The following is an 18,147-nucleotide window of genomic DNA, read 5'->3' on the forward strand; positions in this document are numbered from 1 at the left end:
AACTCCTATTATTTGAAGATGAATATGTTGAACAAGTTTGTTTACCCGTAACACAAGCTTCACAAAAAAACTCATCTTTATTACAAGCCAAAACGAGACTAGGAAAAAAAATTTCTAAAGTTCCTAAAGGGGGTGAACTAATCCGCAATGCCACCGATGAAGATCTGTCAATGTCAAATTAACTTGATGAGGCGTAGAAGACAAAGTTGAAGTAGAAATCACACTACCCTCAATCATATAAAGACCACCTTCCAATCTATCATGTCCAATCTCCTTCTCTGTTACCGGATCCTAGAAAACACAATAAGAAGGAAAAAAGGTTACTTTACGGTTTAAGTCTCGAGTAAGACTAGTGATAGAAAGGAGATTAGTGGACAATGATGAAATATGTAAAACAGAAGACAAAGGAAGAGTGGAGGAACAATTGATAACCCATTTTCTAGCAATGGAAGAGAGGGTTCCATCAGCTAATCGAACTTTGTCTCTACTAGAAGTAGAGATATATTGATGAAAGAGACTAGAAGAACCTGTCATGTGATATGTACCCCCGTATCAATAATCCATGGGCTAGAAATAACAGATGTATTAAACCCCCCCCCAAATAAGATACTTGAAGTGGCTAGGTTTGAAGCAAAATGAGAATATGAATTGGCAACCGTAGAGGAGGCAACAATAGTAGAAGCTTTTAGTAGACATCAAAATGCCGGAAGTTCTTCTTAGGATAAATCGATATCAGTAGTAGGTACAGCAAGAACAATTTCCCTTTTTGCCTCAAAACCCGCATGTTTTCCATGTAATTGTCAGCATATAGTTTTAGTATGATACGGCCTATGACAATGTTCACACTCGACCACTTCCTTGGAGGTATCATCGGAATGAAAGAACAAACCAGATTGGCGATAGTGCCAGACCTGGTTTGTAGAGCGAATCGATCAACGGAGGAATGAAGCATTGCTGCCCTACGGCTTTCTTTAGAGTGAACTAAAGCATAGGACTATTCCAGAGTAGGGAATGGAGACCGGCTAAGAACTTGAACACGTATTTGATCATATTCAACATTTAATCCCGGCAAGAAATCATAAACTCTGATCTTATCCACATGCCTCTTGTAGGAAGCAACGTATACATCATTAGTTGGATAATAATCAGCATAATGATCTAGCTCTTGCCACAAACTCTGAAGTTCAACATAATATTGAGATATAGTCATCTCCTTCTGAGTGGTGTCATGAACCTTTTTTCAAAGTTCATACACATGTGCGTCATTCTCGAGTTGACCATAAGTATCCCTTGCAGCCGTCCAAATTTGTGCCACAGTATCAAGAAGCAAATATCCTTTTGCAATATGTGGCTGCATCGAGTTAAGCAAAAAGGACATTATCAAAGAGTCATTCAAGATCTACTTTTCCCGAGTAGTACCTGATGTAGTCGGCATCGCATAAGTGCCGTTGATATGTCCCGTAAGCCCATGGCCTGCAATGGTCAAGAATGTCGATTGAGACTATATCAAATAATTTGTGCCGGCAAGCTTTATCGAAATCGCGGCAAAAGTAATATAATCTGTACGACCATATCCAAGAGGTATAGAGCCCGAACCCTCGGACATTATGTCTTAGAAGTTGATTCGAAAAGAGTGAAAGGAATAATCAAACCACCAAAAAACTTGGAATGAAGTCCTCTGGTAGTAGTCTGAATTTGTCCTCGAAAAATCAGCCAAATCAAATCAAGGAAAGGCAAAAATTTGATTTTTCAAGGTTTTGAAAACCTAAAAAAAATCGATAATTCTAATATTTCCCACATAATTTGAAAAAAAAATATGGTAGTCCACGAACTGCAGTACTTTGGTCTTCGTAACGAGATAATTGTAGGCCCGCAGCAAGGCAGAAACAATCTCAAATAAGAAGATCCAAAAAATCGCAAAAGAGGATGAACCACATATTGCAAACTACAAAGAAGCTTTAATTTATCTCATAGAGGTGAGATTTAGGGCAGACACCAAATTAAAATAATCACCTCATGAGTGCTACCCTATGCTGTGAAAGAAGGCAAAGAAAAAGGTGAGAAGGAACTGCGGTGGCAAAGGGTGAAGGCGAGAAGAGAGAGAGAGAAGAACGCTTACGTAGAGAAGAGATTAGGGTTAAGGTTTCAATTCAGCCCCGGCTCTGATATCATGTTGAGAGAAAAAAACTAAATTGAATGCTTGGTTAAGTCAATGTGACCCCAAGCTATCTGTTTATAATAAAGCCAAAAGGCCAAGAATTACAATATTGCCATTATTGTTACTATTCAGAAAATAATAAAGAAAATAGATAAATAAGCCCTTATGGGCCAATATTCTCAACAAATGCCAACATGCCAATGTTTCGAAAAGATCTCGAAAAGTCGTTCGCACGAGCTGGAAATGGCCAACGGGAAGATTTCTACCTTCTCGGGAACAGGTTTTTGGCATGTCAGAGGATTTGCAGAGCTGTCAGAAGAACAACGGATCGGCGCCTATTTTAGGAAAGTCCGGTCTAACGATGCAAAAGCGATCCCAACACACTACAAATCTGTCCCTTCGATCTCCAACGGCTCTTTTGCTCCTCTAGAGGTGCTCCAACGGCTATTTTGCTGAGGCTTATATAAAGAGGAGGTCGGGAAGACCAAGAGTAAGAAGAGAGACCATTTGAGCCGATCGTATATCCCGTTAAGTGCTCTAGATGTGTGTTCTAGTTGAAAGGCACTTGTGTGAAAGATCATGTGATCTATTTTGCCTGTAATCGTGCATAGACAAGTGTACTTCTAAGAGTGGTGAGGCTGTATCTTGATAGTGTAATCTATCCTGTGAAAGGTCAGCTCACTTACTGTTTGTAACTTGTGAAGCAAATTACTAGTGCATTCCAATCCGAGTTGTGGTTGTTAGTTGTGTAGAGTGGACGTAGGCTTGATGTAAGCCAAACCACTATATATTTGGTGTGCTGATCTCTTCTTGCTCATATCCCCGCTTGCATCCTTTCAATTGCTATTTGGGAAAATATTTGCTCACCCGATCTTTGTCAATTCACCTTTGTTCTTTTGCGAAATCTGAAAAAGTTTCAAAACAACATATTCACCCCCTTAAGATTGCATAGTAGGTCCCAATAGGAGTCGTATGCTTGGCGGGAGTAGAGGCGGTGGTGGCGGAGAATTATATTCATGGAAGCGAAGAGAGAGAGAAGATCATAAAGTTGGGTCATGGCAGCAAGTGAGTGAAAAAGAAGATATTGGGTTAAATGGGTTGTAAATTAGTTCAGACTAGACCCATTTAAGATTCATCTATTTTGGCCTTCTTATTTGTAAAACTATTAAGGCAGATATGATAAATAATGAGTGACTCATTAATGATCCAATGAAACAAATATGGGTTCATAATGGATTTTAGACCCATTTTAACGGGTCTAGGGTGACAAATAAAATATGCACGAGTGTTGATACAATGGTTGTGCCATGGATATGGGTATGGAAATGTTATCGAATTTCTGAAAATGGGATTGGCCTCTTACATGCAAAATAGTCAAGACATGATGCGGCTTTCTTGATGATGACCACAATAGGAGTACGCCGGTGATTGTCCCAAAGTGGTCTGCACGTTTTGCCCAAAAAACTAGATGCCCGAGCTAAATTGGGCATGATACTATTGGTGATTATGGTAAAATTCGCCATATTATTCTCATGTAATGAGAAAATGCTGATATAATGTTTTCCCAACACCACAAACGCAAAAGCTTCACAGATAGTGAAGCTAGAGCACTGAAGCTACGTGGTCAGTAAAAATAAAAATAAAGGAAGCATCTGAATGAATTAATCATTCTTAATCTTATTGTGAAAAGGATAACAAAATAAATCGAACATCAATCCCGTGTGATTTTGCCCATGAGTACATGAAGAGCAGTATGGGATCCCATTACAAAATAAGACATACAACGAAAATTATAATTACGCTTGAGTCACTCAAACACTTGTGGTGTTTTTTTGGCCTCCAATCACACTCAATATTTCGAAGTTTTTAGTCTCACACAATTTCTTATTACATAACACTCAATCTCACAGCGAAATGCGCAAGATCCTAAATTTTCACGACTTAAGCACCCTTCGGATTTAAGGGTGCTATTTGATCAAGAAGCTCTATGGATTACATGCCAAAATCGCTCCCAATTTAGTATTACGACACTACTAGTGCCATAATTTTTTTACAATGCTCAATTGAGTGTCATGACTTTCTTTTTCAACCACTTGAGTGCCATAAGTTTTTAAAAGCGTTCATCCAAGTGATGAAAGCATGACATGACATGGCACTTGTGGTGAATGTTTTCAAAAATTTATGATACTCAAGTGATCGAAAAAAAAAAACCATGCCACTCAAAAGAGTGGCACTCAAGTGAGTACGCATACGGAAGTCATGACACTGTCCATAAAAAGAAATTGACATGTTTTGCTTCCCTTAATTTCTGACGTAGAATACTTATTGAAGAAATTTCCAAATTTCCACAATTTTACTCTTTTCTGTTCCAATTGCGACATCCCTTGCATAACGCATCATGTCCATGCATTCCGATTCACTTCGGGTCATGTTTATATTTGTTCTATTTGCCCATGTCGTGACCTAAAATCAGGCTAATGGATTATCGGGTCAATTAAATCAACTAACCTAATTCGGACCCTCCCAAGTCCTACCGAATTGCAACATAGGTTTATTCATGAAAAAAATTCAATTGGAGCCGCCACTAATCATTTAAGGTAGGTTGATTAGAAACCTATATAAAATAGTGGGAGAACTATTTTATCTCTACGAACCAGAAAGATTGGGTTTGAGGACTTGGTTACGTTAATTAAAAATTAACGCCCTTTCGGTAGCAATTTCACGAAAAAGCCTTTCCGATTGATCGATGTGAATTTGATGATTAATTGGAAAAATGTGACATGAAGACCATATATTATGCGCACAGATGATGATTTTTTTTGTATTTTCGGTAATAAAAGAAAACATTCAAAAAACAATCAAAAATCTGAACAAAAATAAACAAAAATGCCCATAATATACCTTTTAGTTTCCGATTTTTCGAAAATCCTCTCATTCCCAAAGATCCGGGTTAGAGCGAGATTTTATCCGCTACATCCTCGAGGATTCGAACCAGTATGTGGATATGTGTATAGAAAAACAACATCCCTTCTCGCCAAAGGGCAGAACACGAATTTCTATACTAAATCATATCCTATTCCACGAGATCGTGGCTAAGGCGTGTGATTTATTTTTTCCGACGGGTCTAGGCACATAAGGGAGCATATATTATGGGCATGTTTGTTTAAAATTGTGCAAATTTTATAACAAATCAAAACAATCAAGCACGACAAAAATAAAATAAAAATGAGTCGGTTGAGTTTGAAATTTTGAGAATTTAGAGGGGTGGCCGAAATTGTGAAATTGGGGATCCGCCTTTCCTCATCCAAAATCCAATTTTAATTTGTGAAAATTATTTTTGAGATTTGAAAATTTAAGTTTAAATAATTCTCAAAATTTGGATAATATCCAATCCAAATCAAATCTTATCTTCCAAGTCGAATAAACTTAGACAATCCACAAGAAATAAAGACAAGATAGACATCGGATATGCAACTCAACCAACTTGCTTGCTAGAGATGAGCAATCAAAGTAAAGGATTATCCAAGACAAAGATTCTCAAAAATTAGATAAAGTTCAGTTCAATCAATTATCATCCGTAACGTGAGATAATGCCAAATAACCAAAGATGATATCAGTCAACCAACCAAGACAAAGATCAAAGCAATGCTCATCCACTAACATATTGAATTCGACCAAGAGAGACACGTGTGCCAAAATTTCAAACTTTTATCCACCAAGAATGCTCATATTTCTTAATCAATTCAACTTGAACTCGAGAAAATTAACCAAATTTACTTTTGAGAAAAGATATCGTCTCAATTAAACATCAGTTTCTCAAGAGTAAGACCTAATTTGATCAATTTCAGGAACAAATTAAACATGATTGAAAAAAAATCAGACTTTTAACCCACAATGTCCAATTTTTGGTTTTAGCAATGATTGACAGAAAAAGCTTGAGGTTTTCAGCATTGATTGCAAAAATCCATGTGTTCAAATTTGCTTAGAACAACCATGCAAGTTACAAGCTAACTAGCATGATTTAGCAACCAAAATTGAGAGCTTTTACCTTTTCTTAGCAGAATTCTGCACTTGCGCACTTGCTGGAAATTCGCCCAGAACAGTCCCGCTTTCAGCCGATTTGTCACCAAAACAGCCCAAATGATCTAACACAAGTGATAGAAAGATTAGAGCTTTAAATAATTGTAAAACAAGGGTCAATTGACCTCAAACCGGGGCTGAACAGTACTCAAACCAGGGCTGAACAGTAGCGAAACTGCGCTGGACAGCAAAGGGGGTCTCGGTCAGCGATGGTGGTGGTCTCGAGTTCGCAACAACTGCAACTGTGGTTGCTCGAGGTGACGGTGGCTTACGGATCAGCAGCTTCGTTGGATCTCGCGTCGGGGTCCAACCAAATATATACGATGAAGACACAACCGAGTCTTTTCCACTCGTGCGTGTGCGTTTCTCTCTGGTAGTTCAGATGCACACGTTTTTCCTCAAGCACTTGAACACTTACTACTAACCTTATTGCACCTGTATATGCGATCAAGGAAAGAGACAGAAGCAATCTTCTTATAGTAAATAAAGTCTTTTTATTCCTTTTCTTCTCTTCTCATTTTTTCCTTTCTTTTGCAGAATCGTGGCTTTCCTCCATCTCTGCATGTCATGAGTCAAACTGCATTCATAAGAAATCATAAAAAATTCACCGCTTGACCCACCTTTTCTCCATGGCCGCATGAAACTCTCTCTCTCTGTACCGTGCCGAATTTTCGTGGCCGTATATGATAATCAATTGGCCTTCGAATCTGCACAGAGGAAAAACGTGAAAAGTAAAAGACCTCTCTCTTTCTTCTTTAACAATTTCCCTGTCACTGTCAATATGTGAAGCCCCCCCTCCTACAGAACTTGGACGAAGATGAGAGGAGGGAATCCTCCTTCCCAACGTGCTCTTTTCCTCTCATGTGGTTGCTCAATAATGCCGTGTGTTTCAATGAAAATTGGCCTCCTCTCAACCCTAAGCCATAACGAGGTATTTATAAACTAATATGACTCGTTAATGACCGTAAGATTAAATTTCTGATTTTCAAGAGTCCGATCCCATTAAAATTCCTCACAAACTAGACTATCGTGGGCTATCCGAATTTCATCCTCTTGCGAGCTTGATCGCACACTCTTGGGCTCAAATTGGGATTTAATTAATTAAGAACCTTAACATTTAAATGAGCATAAATGGGCTGAATTAAATATGAAAATAAGTTCAAGCCCTCTTAGAATTTTTTGGTAGTCTCCCCATGCTTAGCCGAATTTTCCATGTGATGCCTAATCCGTCTACTTGTCAATTTAAGCTCAATTACTTTCTCCGGCCTGAATACAATGATACGCACGACTGACAAAAAGTAAATATGCGATGCATGAGAAATTTATTTTTGGTGAAAACTATGACTAGTTCTCATTTTATGCTTGAAATGGATGATTTTAGAAAAATCAAAATTTAGGTGTCAACAGCCCATTCTATACACTAGCTTATCTTAAACGAAAGAGCAACAAGAAATTTTCAAGTGTGTTTTTTTTTTTTTATTGAAAACTTCATGATGAAGAAAAATATTTGGGCTTTCCTAACAATAGTTTTTGGATGACTTTGAGAACAACGATATGTTGTGAGTCACAATTTCTTGATTGAGTGAACCCTATAACAACTTTACCGACCAAAGAAAAACTTGTAACAACTTTTAATTAACTATTATTTACTTTTATGTGGCCCAAAATAGGCTATTAATCTTGCAGTAACCCAATGATTGTTACATAGTCCATTCTCAAAATATTTTCCACGAAACTTATTTACAAGGAAAATGGTTAGTTTTCATTTGTTAGGAGGTTTAGGGAAAGTAATTTCCTCCTTGCCAAAAGAGAAAGTTGCTTTTTCTCAATATAAACTTGTTGTTTTCATTCTATGAAAAATGTTTTCTATAGATCGGTTAGCTTTCCTTTGTATCCGAATACAAAAAAGCAGGAAAAAAATTTCCCAAAATTAATTTTGCTTCGTACAAATGAACCTGTCAGTACAACTGAAATCGAGTATAGCATAACATGCAGTAAAACGTTTTTCCATTCACTCTTCGTACCCTTTGTAAACATTATACTTGTGATATGATTACGGGGTTTGCTCTCGAGGAAAGGACCGAATGCCGGGGCGCTCATCTTCGGGAGTTCCGAGGTGACATTCCACGAGCATCTCATCTTCTGCAAATCCTCCCACCGAAGAAGCTCCCCTCGGGCCTTCGATGCCGCGATTCCCACTGAAGGTTGCTCGATAAGATGACAGGACAATCGTGACGTGAATCAGCATCATGTCTTGGCCTCCTTCATGATCGTCGACATCCAAACAGCCATTCGCAAATGACCAAAACGCCCGCAAAAGAATTCAATTATATCTCAGATAATGTGATTTCACAAATGGCCTTTTTTTCCCTTAAAGTTTTAAATGGGATATTGGTTCGTTTAATTTCTAAATCACACTTTATCCATTAATGACGACAAGATCGGGCAAAAAAAACCCATGGATAAGATTAAAAAAAAATTACTTTGTGTTGGGAAACTACATTCCCCGTTCTACTTCAATCTAATTCGCGAAAACATGCCCAATTGAATCACTTGAATCACCGATCGTGCAAAGTATATCACGAGAACATACCTTATTTGTCACCGGTTAAAAGCCCTTACGTTCGATCTCGGAGTTCCGTCATCGAACGTCAATCGACTAAGAATCGGGAGGAGAGTTTTCTTTCTAAATGAATGTCGTCAAAACCATAGGGAGGAAGTATTTTTTTATCTGTTGAAACAACGAGACTTTTCATGTTGATTTCCTATGATAACTGCTAAGGGGAGGTGTTGTTGCCCGCATGGGCCCACACCGTAACCCCGTGGGCCCCATTCAATATAATCCAATACTTTGCAATTACCTCTTAGAGAAAACCCAACATTTAAGATTAAGACCCATCTCTAGTATCTAAATTCAAATCAAATATCATTAGTCCTTAATGGTAGTTGGACATAACTTAGGAAGTGATTCATGAATCAAAAGACAGAAAACAATGGTGTTCCCTAGCGATGTAATGAACTCGAATTGCAAGGCAGTCGATGATCACATCTCCTTTAGTTAGAGAACAGTAATTTAGGGCCTTTTTGGAAAGACCATCGCCATGGGGATAGAGGAGAGCTCTCGCGGAAGCGAGAGATCGCTAACAACTTGAACTTGTTCCATGGACACGCCTAATCATTAGGAAATTAATCCAATTTCATCCCCAAATTCAGGGAGAGATCCTCTTTTACCGATGTGTGAATGTATGTGATGTAAAGTTCCCCCAAGCCTCTTGATCTTAGACCCATCAGACGTTCCACTTTCACCTTATCTTGAACATTGTTTTCTTTTTCTTTTTTCTTTTTCTCTTTTCAATTAGGAATTGCCCCTACAAAAATGATCCTCCACCACCAAACACTGCTTCCTCGACTGAAGACCCAGTTTGTCTCAAAACAAGGAGGAAGCAAGAGATGGTTGAGAAGACACCAGGGTAAAACCAACCCATCCCCATGTCCAGGAACCATTCTCGCTTGGGAACCGCCATTCAGATTTGCTTGAGAGTACTGTCAGCCGCCATGACTTTGGCCGCCGCGCTGGTGATGATGACCAACGAGCAATCCACGGTGGTTTTCGGCATTCCGGTCGATGCTCAATATACCTATTCCCAGGCTTTCAAGAAATGTCTCCTCCCTTGCTGGTTTCACCTGATCCATGGACGAGTTTGAGCAACCATTTGAGTGACTATGGGTCTATTTGGTTCAGCATTTGGCCAAGAGACTTTGAAAAAATACAAATACCTTTGGGCTAAAGGCCTTTTGCAAAACGCATGCCTTGTTTGGTTCAAGATTGGAAATGGGCATTAAGGCTCTAAAGTCCCTTGACCAAATATAAATTATGTTTAGTTCATTTTTTGGCTCACTTTGGGAAGATGCAATTAATTTTTCTTTTCTTTTAAATTTGTTACATCAGCTTGCTCCCACTCGTTGCCGCCGCCGTCGCCCACCCTCACCAGCCACCCGCCACCGTCCACCGGCCGTAGCTCGCCGCCCGCCGTCCGCCGCCACCGCCAACCGCCTCGGACTACGGTCCATGGCTGTCGACCGCCGCTCACCCACTGTCGCCCGACACCACTCGCCAACCCGCTCACGCCACCACCACTGCCAGCCACCGCTCGCTGCCGCCACCCCCCACCAATCGCCTTTGCTCACCAACCGTCGCTCGCCACCGCTAGGCGATCGTCACCCACTGTTGCCGCCCACCACCGATCGCCACCGACCGTCGCCCGCCGCCATCGCCGCCGCCACCACCGATCGCTACAGCCGCCTCCCACCACCGCGGACAACCGCTTTTTTTCAAAAAGTAAAAATACTTTACAATGTTCATTTTTACCAAACAGCATTTACGTCGAAGTTATTTTTCAATGTGTTTTTAAAATATACTTTACCAAACACTACTGATGTATTTAGAAATCCATGTCTAGGCCCTCCATGATAAAAAGATGTTGGATTTGCTTCACTGTAAATTATTAGGACAAGCTAAAAAAAAATTTATTAGGACATGGCAAGCCTTGAACCCTAGGCCCATGAAATCGCGAAACCTCAAAGTTTTTATTTTTTTGTCTTAGGTCTTGTTTGTGGTACTAACCATTGGATTCAAATTGCAGGTTCTTTGCCTATGCAAATCTAGTTTCCTGTGCTCTATGTCTATTATCCTTGTTATTATTCCTTCTTATAATCGCCAGACGAAGAGACTGCTGTTCTAGTAGCTACATTCCTGCACGACCTGGTATGTATCGAGGCGCATCATATCGCATCAAACCGTATGGTTCATGAGATTGTTTGGCTAATTTTCGACGTCGTTCACGATGCTCGTAGGTGGTGATGACATTGGTGATGGCGGGGTGTGCCACCACGACGGCTATCGGCTACGTGGGGAAGCACGGGAATGCGCACATCGGCTGGATGCCCATCTGAAATAATCTCAGCAAATTTTGCGACCGAGTCACCATTTCGGACGCCATATCCTACGCATCTTCCTTCTCCTCATGATTCTCACCGTCATCTCCGCCTATAACTACGGCACCGTGTTTAGGTCTGCAAGTTCGAAGTTCCGAGGAGGAGATTATGCAGAGGATCAATCCGGGTAAAGAAATTTTTACCTCGCGTCAGGAACGAATGTAAAGCAGGCATCTTGGGGGCCTTCATGATCGTTTTCTTAGGCAGCAAATGTATAGAAAGGTTCTTTTTTTGTTTTCAATTGTTAGAACGTGTTCATGTAACAAAGATATCTTTTTCTTCTGAAAAGGATGCCTTCTTTTATAGTACTACTAACTATTCGGCGAAATTAAAATTCACGACATCTCATAAAAACGAAAAATTAAATTATTAATGTAAAAGAGAAAAACAAAGAGTACTAACATCAATATTTCTCTAAATCTTGCCTATTCTGGATCATAGGGTCTTAATCCATCCATTGGTCCAACTCAATAAATAACATTTCGTCGCTTTATCACCCTACTTTACCATAAGCCGGTATTACAGAGCTCGGCCGACGTTTCTCTAAATTACCAGTTACATGAAAATCAGAATAAAAGAGTGGTTAATCTATAGTTTAAAACAAATATTTGGAAGATCTACATGACGAGTCCAAAGAAGAAAACATAGAGATCCATGCACTTCTAAGTACACTGGGCCTAGAAATTTCACGCTGACCCAGGAAAAAGTTGCTTATTTTTGGGGGCTTTTCTACAATATAAAAGCCCAGAGGAAAGAATACCTTCTGAGCCCATTTCTCTTTTTTTTTTCAATTTCTAATGACGACTCTTCCTTTAACAACACGAATTATTGTAGTAGCATTTTTTTCGAACCATGTTGAAATTGTCTACGGCGATCTTGACGCTTTCATGAAAATCTGAGAATAATTGCAAGACTTGGGGTGGGTTTGATTCAGCATTTGAAATGAACTTTGGGAAAATGCAAATACCTTCAATCTAAAAGGGTTTAGGAAAATGCTAACTGTGTTTGGTAAAATCTCATTTGAAAATGGGTTTTAGGTTGAATGGTGTTTGGTAAAAACAACATTCCAAAAGAGCTTTGAATGTAATTTTTTAATTTTTAATTAAAAAATTTACCATTGCCGGATCGGCAAAAAAGATAAACAGTAAAAAATGGGGCAAAATCGAAAATATAGGAAATTGATAAGGTTAGTTTTGGAAAGAAAAATATCTCTTAGCGTTTGGCCAAATGCTGAACATTAGGCTTTTAGCTTTCCCAAGACCAGCATTTGATCAAATGCTGGCTTAAAAACGAACCAAATATTTCAATGATGAACAATTCAAGAGAGACAAAGTTCAATAGGACCACAAATACCTTGCCATTAACATTATGGACATTTTTTTAATGCGAATATGATTAAGCTTGTTTGAAGGATCTTGAATAGTTTAAGTCTAACAAATATGATGATGCGCAATTATAACCATACCGAAAAAATTACATGGGTGATCCCTCAACTTGTCCTATTTTTTCAATATGATTCTCAAACTTGTAATTTGTTCAATCAAATCCTTAAGTACGTGGGCTTGTCCAGTGAAGTTCCTCGATCTTTATTTCGGTAGGTGGAGATAATGGGTCCATCAAAAGTATGATGCGGAAAACCCCTTTTTACTGTATAGAATCAATTGGCACACACCAAGCTTCTAAATAATTTTCCCAAAATGCACCTCTCTCTTCAAGACCGTTATCAATGAATCACCTACGAACTACCACTCGTTTCACGGGAAAATTATCAAAAAAGTCACAAACCTATTATAATTCTGCCAACTTAATCTTAAACACTTTTTTTTTGTCAATTTGATCATAAACCTTTTGTATTTGTGTCAATTCAGTATATCTTGCCAATTTTGATAATAATAAAAAATCATTGAAATGGACGCTAACGCCCTACATGGTATAACTAGCGTTAATGTGGATTTTTTTATTAATATTTTTATAATTTTTATAATTTTTCTCCTATTTCTTCTCTATTTTCTTTTCCTTTTCCTTCTCCTTTTTTTTTTTTTTTTTTGGTTGGGGGTGGGGAGCCAAGGGCCTTTCAGGTCGTTGGCCCTAGGCAAGGCCTCAAAGCCCTCGCGTAGATCAGGAGAGAGTGTTGCGGCCCTCACCCAAATACGCTGAGGGCCACGACGCAGTAAAGTATACTCGGTTTCCTCACTCGAGTCTGAACCATTGTATTTGCGCATTGTTTCAGCCCACCTCCGGTAGACAGAATTTCGTGCTCCGGCAATCACTCGCGGCGTAGGGGTGAAGGAGACTATCACATCCGGTGTGCCACTAATCTGTCATCAATTGGCATTGAACACCTCGAGAACATTTAAATAAACAAAAAATAACAAAAAAATGCTCTTTGCATGGTTTCGGAAGAAAACGATTTGCTTTTGAAAATCTTTTTCATTGTGAAACAAAGTTCACACGAAACCAGCTTCTGGTCCTCGCCTGTGGATTTGCCCCACTTGAATCGCAGGTGCACGTAAAGCCTTGTTCAAAAGCACATTAAGGGTAGGATATGTGAAGATTAATTTATAATATCTTTGTAAATAGTGATGTCATTAATTATTATCGTATCTTCAAATTCGACCCACCATAGAAAAAATAATGTCTCATGTCCTCTGCACCCCATTATCGTGTCATCATCATAGCAGCATATGACAATCTATGCCTAGCCTTCCCATTTTTCCTCGGGATTTTTTTCTTGAGATAAAGCCACAAATGATTCATGAACTTTGACCTAATATGTAATGTGGTCCTTGAATTTGTAATTTATTTAATGTAATCCATATACTTTAGTCCAATGTGCAATATGATTTTTGAACTCTATTTGTTCGGTGCCGTCTACGGACTTTTGAAACAAAACTTAATCCCTGAATTATATCAAAATTTTTAATGTTATCTTCTATTAATTTAAGTTTAGGGACAATATCGAACATTTTCATATTATTCAATGACTAAATTGAATATGTACCTAAAGTCCAGTGATCATATTGAACAAAATAAAAGTTCATGGAACATATTGCACGTTTAACCAAAGCCAAGAACCATTTGTGTCATAAATGATGTCACTTGAAGTGTGGTCAAATCGAAAGAGTAGCAATTGGCGTAATATGACAAGATGGCATGAAAATCATAAACATTGAGGTGTGGTTTATATTTCTCATCAATAGGAAAACAAGGGGGCTTCGCACTCGGTGAGCTGGCGGGGTCCGGAGAGACCGCATTGGAGAGGTGTTAAGGGGGAAGCTCCCCCTAGACACCAAAATGCCTTTATAGTTTAAGCTCGTATTTTATTGATAGTTTGAATTTGGGCCTAGGACTAACTACTGTGATATATAATCTCTTTCTATTAAAATTGAGAATTGTAATAGAAAGGTAGGATGTGCTTATTATAATGAAATTCTCTACTATATGTAATCCTAATTTAAGAGCAAACTAGAATAAACATTATATATTGAGTTATCTTTATCACATTTACCTTCTATTTCGTTGTGTTTGTGCTAGAGGTGAGCAAAACGGACCGATGAACCGGAAATCGCCCGGATCGGATTCCCGGCTCCATGATGAACCACACCGATTTTTTTTTTTTTATGTAAAAAGGTGAGAGAAACTGAGCGAGTGGCCTCTTTTTGCTCGAGAAAAAAAAAATCTAGGTGAATGAATTTCCTGCTTGTTCGTCGCACATGTTTTCTGCTTGTTCTGCTGATACTGATGTGCAAAGAAGTGCCAGAGCCATGGATGTGCTATGTTTAGCTCAATGAATGTTGCTCATGTTTCATGTTGAAAACACCACTTTTATTTCATTCAGATATGATAGTTGACACATAGAAAAAAAAACTTGAAAACAAAGATGGCCATGAAGAATCCTAACTGACCCACTTGTTATCCTTCAAACTTTCCGGGTTTGTGAGGCATCGGCCGGGGTAAGGCATAGCCTCTTTCTCCGTCTCTGTCCATATTTAGAACCATGAAAGGAATATCGCCAGAAGCTTTCCATGCCCATCTGACTCGAGCACATGGTAGGGCCAACGAAAACGCCAAATTGCATAGACAATGTCAAGATGCGAATTTTGAACTCGACCGATTCTAATGGGACTGTCCGGGAGTCGGACCGGATCGGAAACTGATCACCTCTGGCTTGTTCGCCTAAACCCAACGATAAGATACTCGTCCTTAATTGGTGGCTACTCATCATAGTGGTATTGAAAAAGGTCAGTTGGGAGGAGGATGAGAGAGGGCCATACGGGGAAGGTGGCTCAATTCGAGGATGCGTATAGGACACACACAAGCATCAAAACGGGGAAGAGCAGAACCATGTGAAATTCCTACTTCAGGATTTGGCAGAAGTGTGACTTGACTAAGCCCACCAAGGGATTGGTCCATCCCCACTCCCAAAGTTCAGACCTTGATTTCCTCCTTGAATTGCTTCTTTCTTAAAGTTGAGGTTGTGTGGACGGTTTTATTGGACTTTTAATATAACCTAAGCCTAGAAAGATTGGAGTTATTTCGTGAATGAACTGAGATAGCTATATTTACAAGGGTAAATTTATCCCATCAAATTATAAATTATTCAATACGGTCCATATACTTTAGTCCAATGTGCAAGGTGATCGTTGAATTCCATTTGTTCAATATGGTCCATGGACTTTTGGAAGAAGACTTAATCCCTGAATTATATAAAAATGTTCAATCTCGTCTTACCATTAATTCAAGTTCGGATATTGAATATTTTCATATTGTTCAATTAGTAAATTGACCATATTAAACAAAATAAAAGTTCGGAGATCACATTGCAAATTGAGCCAAAATTTAAAGGCTATTTGTGTCATTTATGCTTCTTCTTTTTTTTATTGAAGTTTCAAACGAATGTCCACGTCATAATGACGAAACTCGAATTCGGTTCTCTCTCTTTTCTTTTCTTTTTTCTAGTTGGGCCGAAACTTGAGTGGAATTTGCTGGTCACTCCTTGATCCGAAGATCTTCCTTCAAAATGACCACTGAGCTGACTATGCACCTTTTTCTTTCCTCTTTTTCCAAAGCATGATCATAAGAATGGTCCTTTTTCCATGTATCAAGATTCCGATGTCCGAATCCCACTTGTCATGGATTGCTTTTGGTCAATTCCCCACCCATTTAAGTGACCCAAAATCTTATGACGAAAAAAATTCTACGTTGCTGTCATGTGCATTCTTGAGGTTTGAAGGTGGATCTCACTTATGAATAACATGATCTTGCTCGTCTGGTGTGACATAAACTCTCTCACAAAAACCATTAAGGTGCGATATCTCCATATTCGATGTGTCTCGCCCATTTTTGTCCTCTCGCCATTCTAGAAGCATACTTACTAGGAACCACACCGCGTTCGAGACCTCTCCCCCCAGTAATCATTCATTGCCTTTGATGAATTGGGCATCTGCCTAGTTTGTCCGTGAACCCACACATCCATTGAAGGGGGTCTTGCCCTCCTTTGTATTGATATGACCCATTCCCCATGACCATGCCGCCCCAGTTGGAGTTTTAGACGTAACTACACAAGGTATTGACCATTTGGGATGAATCCTACTTAGGAATAACATCATAAGGTTTTACTCATGAGCCCCCTCCTAATTGCTAGAAGCAGCACCTTGTTCGAGTCGTATCGCGTCAGTCATCATCCCCACGCCTCATTGAATTGGGTATTGGCCAAGTCCATCCCAAAATCGTGTATCCTCTCTGATACTATCCGAATCGATTCCACCCGTTTCACGTAGGCCAAGCCTCCCAAAATAATCAAAGTACCCGTACGATATGGTACCATCTGGTTATGGATCTTTTTGTATGAATAATGTTACAGAGTTTTACACATTTGATGTGAGATTTGGATTGTCACAAGTTTGCAAACTCCCCGTTGCTGGCGAGACGGATGTTTTACCTTATGTGTTGAAGAGCCTAATATTGGAGAAGACAATTCTCATCCAAGTTGAACTCTCAGAGCTGCAGCACGTGTTCCTCCTTCTTCTAGAAGGACAGCTATTATTAACCTATGAAGGACAATGATTCCGATGATGACACTGGAGAGTGCGACAACGGTCTTTGAGATTCGATTGTTGATGTTTCATCTTTGATGTTGACTACTCATGAGTAGAAAGGACCCATGTGAAAAATGGGTTGCACAATTGAAACGCTTGGGGGCAGATAATAGCATTTGAATTTTGCCTACATTTATTAAGTTGAATATGGAAGTTGTGCTAGAAAAATCCAATGTCAAAAAATTGATATGATGTTGAGTATTTAATATATTATTATTTTTATTGTATTTGGATCGAAAGTTAAAGTGGAAGAGTTTTGCATGTGGTAAAAACCACTAAAAAGAAGAACAATTATGTCAAGAAAGAGTTACGGTCTGTCTATGGAGACAAACTTGAACTTTATGAATTGAAAAAAAAAAAAAAGACTTGATTGATTTTTGCATACAACCTTAATGGCAACGCAAAGTTCATGTTCAACCTCAATAACAACGCAAAGTTCGTGTTTTCTTATTCTCCTCATAGCTGCAATTTCTGCTGCCGACATCTCGCAAGTTTGTTCGGTTTTCGCCGTACGTCAAGAACATATCGGTAAACATATGCTTCATATTTTCGGGAAACAATTTCGGCAAATCAATTTCTTGAGAAGAAATTGCGCTGTCCTGATGTCGAGTGTGGAAAGCATTTTTAACGATAATTGAAGTCGCTTGAAAAGACGGTACCGAATGACCTCTAAGGCCAATTCATACATTTTCGGATGTATGTTAGCATCAAAGAACAGTAAATCTGATGCCGACCCAGTTGACAACCCCAGCAATCTAAGGCCTCTTAGATAAGTTTGATTCGTAGTGATTGGAGTTGGAAGAGCGAGGGAGAACT

At 39.1% G+C, this 18,147-nt stretch overlaps 1 protein-coding gene and 1 long non-coding RNA gene across 2 annotated transcripts; both read left to right on the forward strand.

The window, feature by feature from the left end:
- The first annotated feature begins 5,155 nt into the window (after nucleotides 1–5,155).
- Nucleotides 5,156–14,996, forward strand: LOC125312678. The gene is made up of 3 exons (XR_007196766.1): nucleotides 5,156–5,166; nucleotides 8,120–8,128; nucleotides 14,864–14,996. It is a non-coding gene; the product is annotated as an uncharacterized LOC125312678 (long non-coding RNA).
- LOC125312676 (CASP-like protein 1F1) lies at nucleotides 9,355–11,496 on the forward strand. Its single transcript, XM_048271673.1, has 4 exons — nucleotides 9,355–9,481; nucleotides 9,598–9,894; nucleotides 10,882–11,003; nucleotides 11,093–11,496. Exons 2-4 carry the CDS (start codon nucleotides 9,728–9,730, stop codon nucleotides 11,194–11,196), a joined length of 393 nt encoding a protein of 130 aa, XP_048127630.1. The 5' UTR covers nucleotides 9,355–9,481; nucleotides 9,598–9,727; the 3' UTR covers nucleotides 11,197–11,496.
- Nucleotides 14,997–18,147: the final 3,151 nt, after the last annotated feature.

This window comes from Rhodamnia argentea, chromosome 10 (assembly GCF_020921035.1).
Source record: "Rhodamnia argentea isolate NSW1041297 chromosome 10, ASM2092103v1, whole genome shotgun sequence".
Lineage (NCBI taxonomy): Eukaryota > Viridiplantae > Streptophyta > Magnoliopsida > Myrtales > Myrtaceae > Rhodamnia > Rhodamnia argentea.

Coding starts and splice junctions, on each gene's coding strand:
- LOC125312676 (XM_048271673.1), top strand. CDS start 9,728: ATGTCCAGGAACCATTCTCGCTTGGGAACCGCCATTCAGATTTGCTTG. Junction 9,895..10,881: donor ACCTATTCCCAGGCTTTCAA/GAAATGTCTCCT, acceptor TTCAAATTGCAG/GTTCTTTGCCTATGCAAATC. Junction 11,004..11,092: donor CTACATTCCTGCACGACCTG/GTATGTATCGAG, acceptor CGATGCTCGTAG/GTGGTGATGACATTGGTGAT.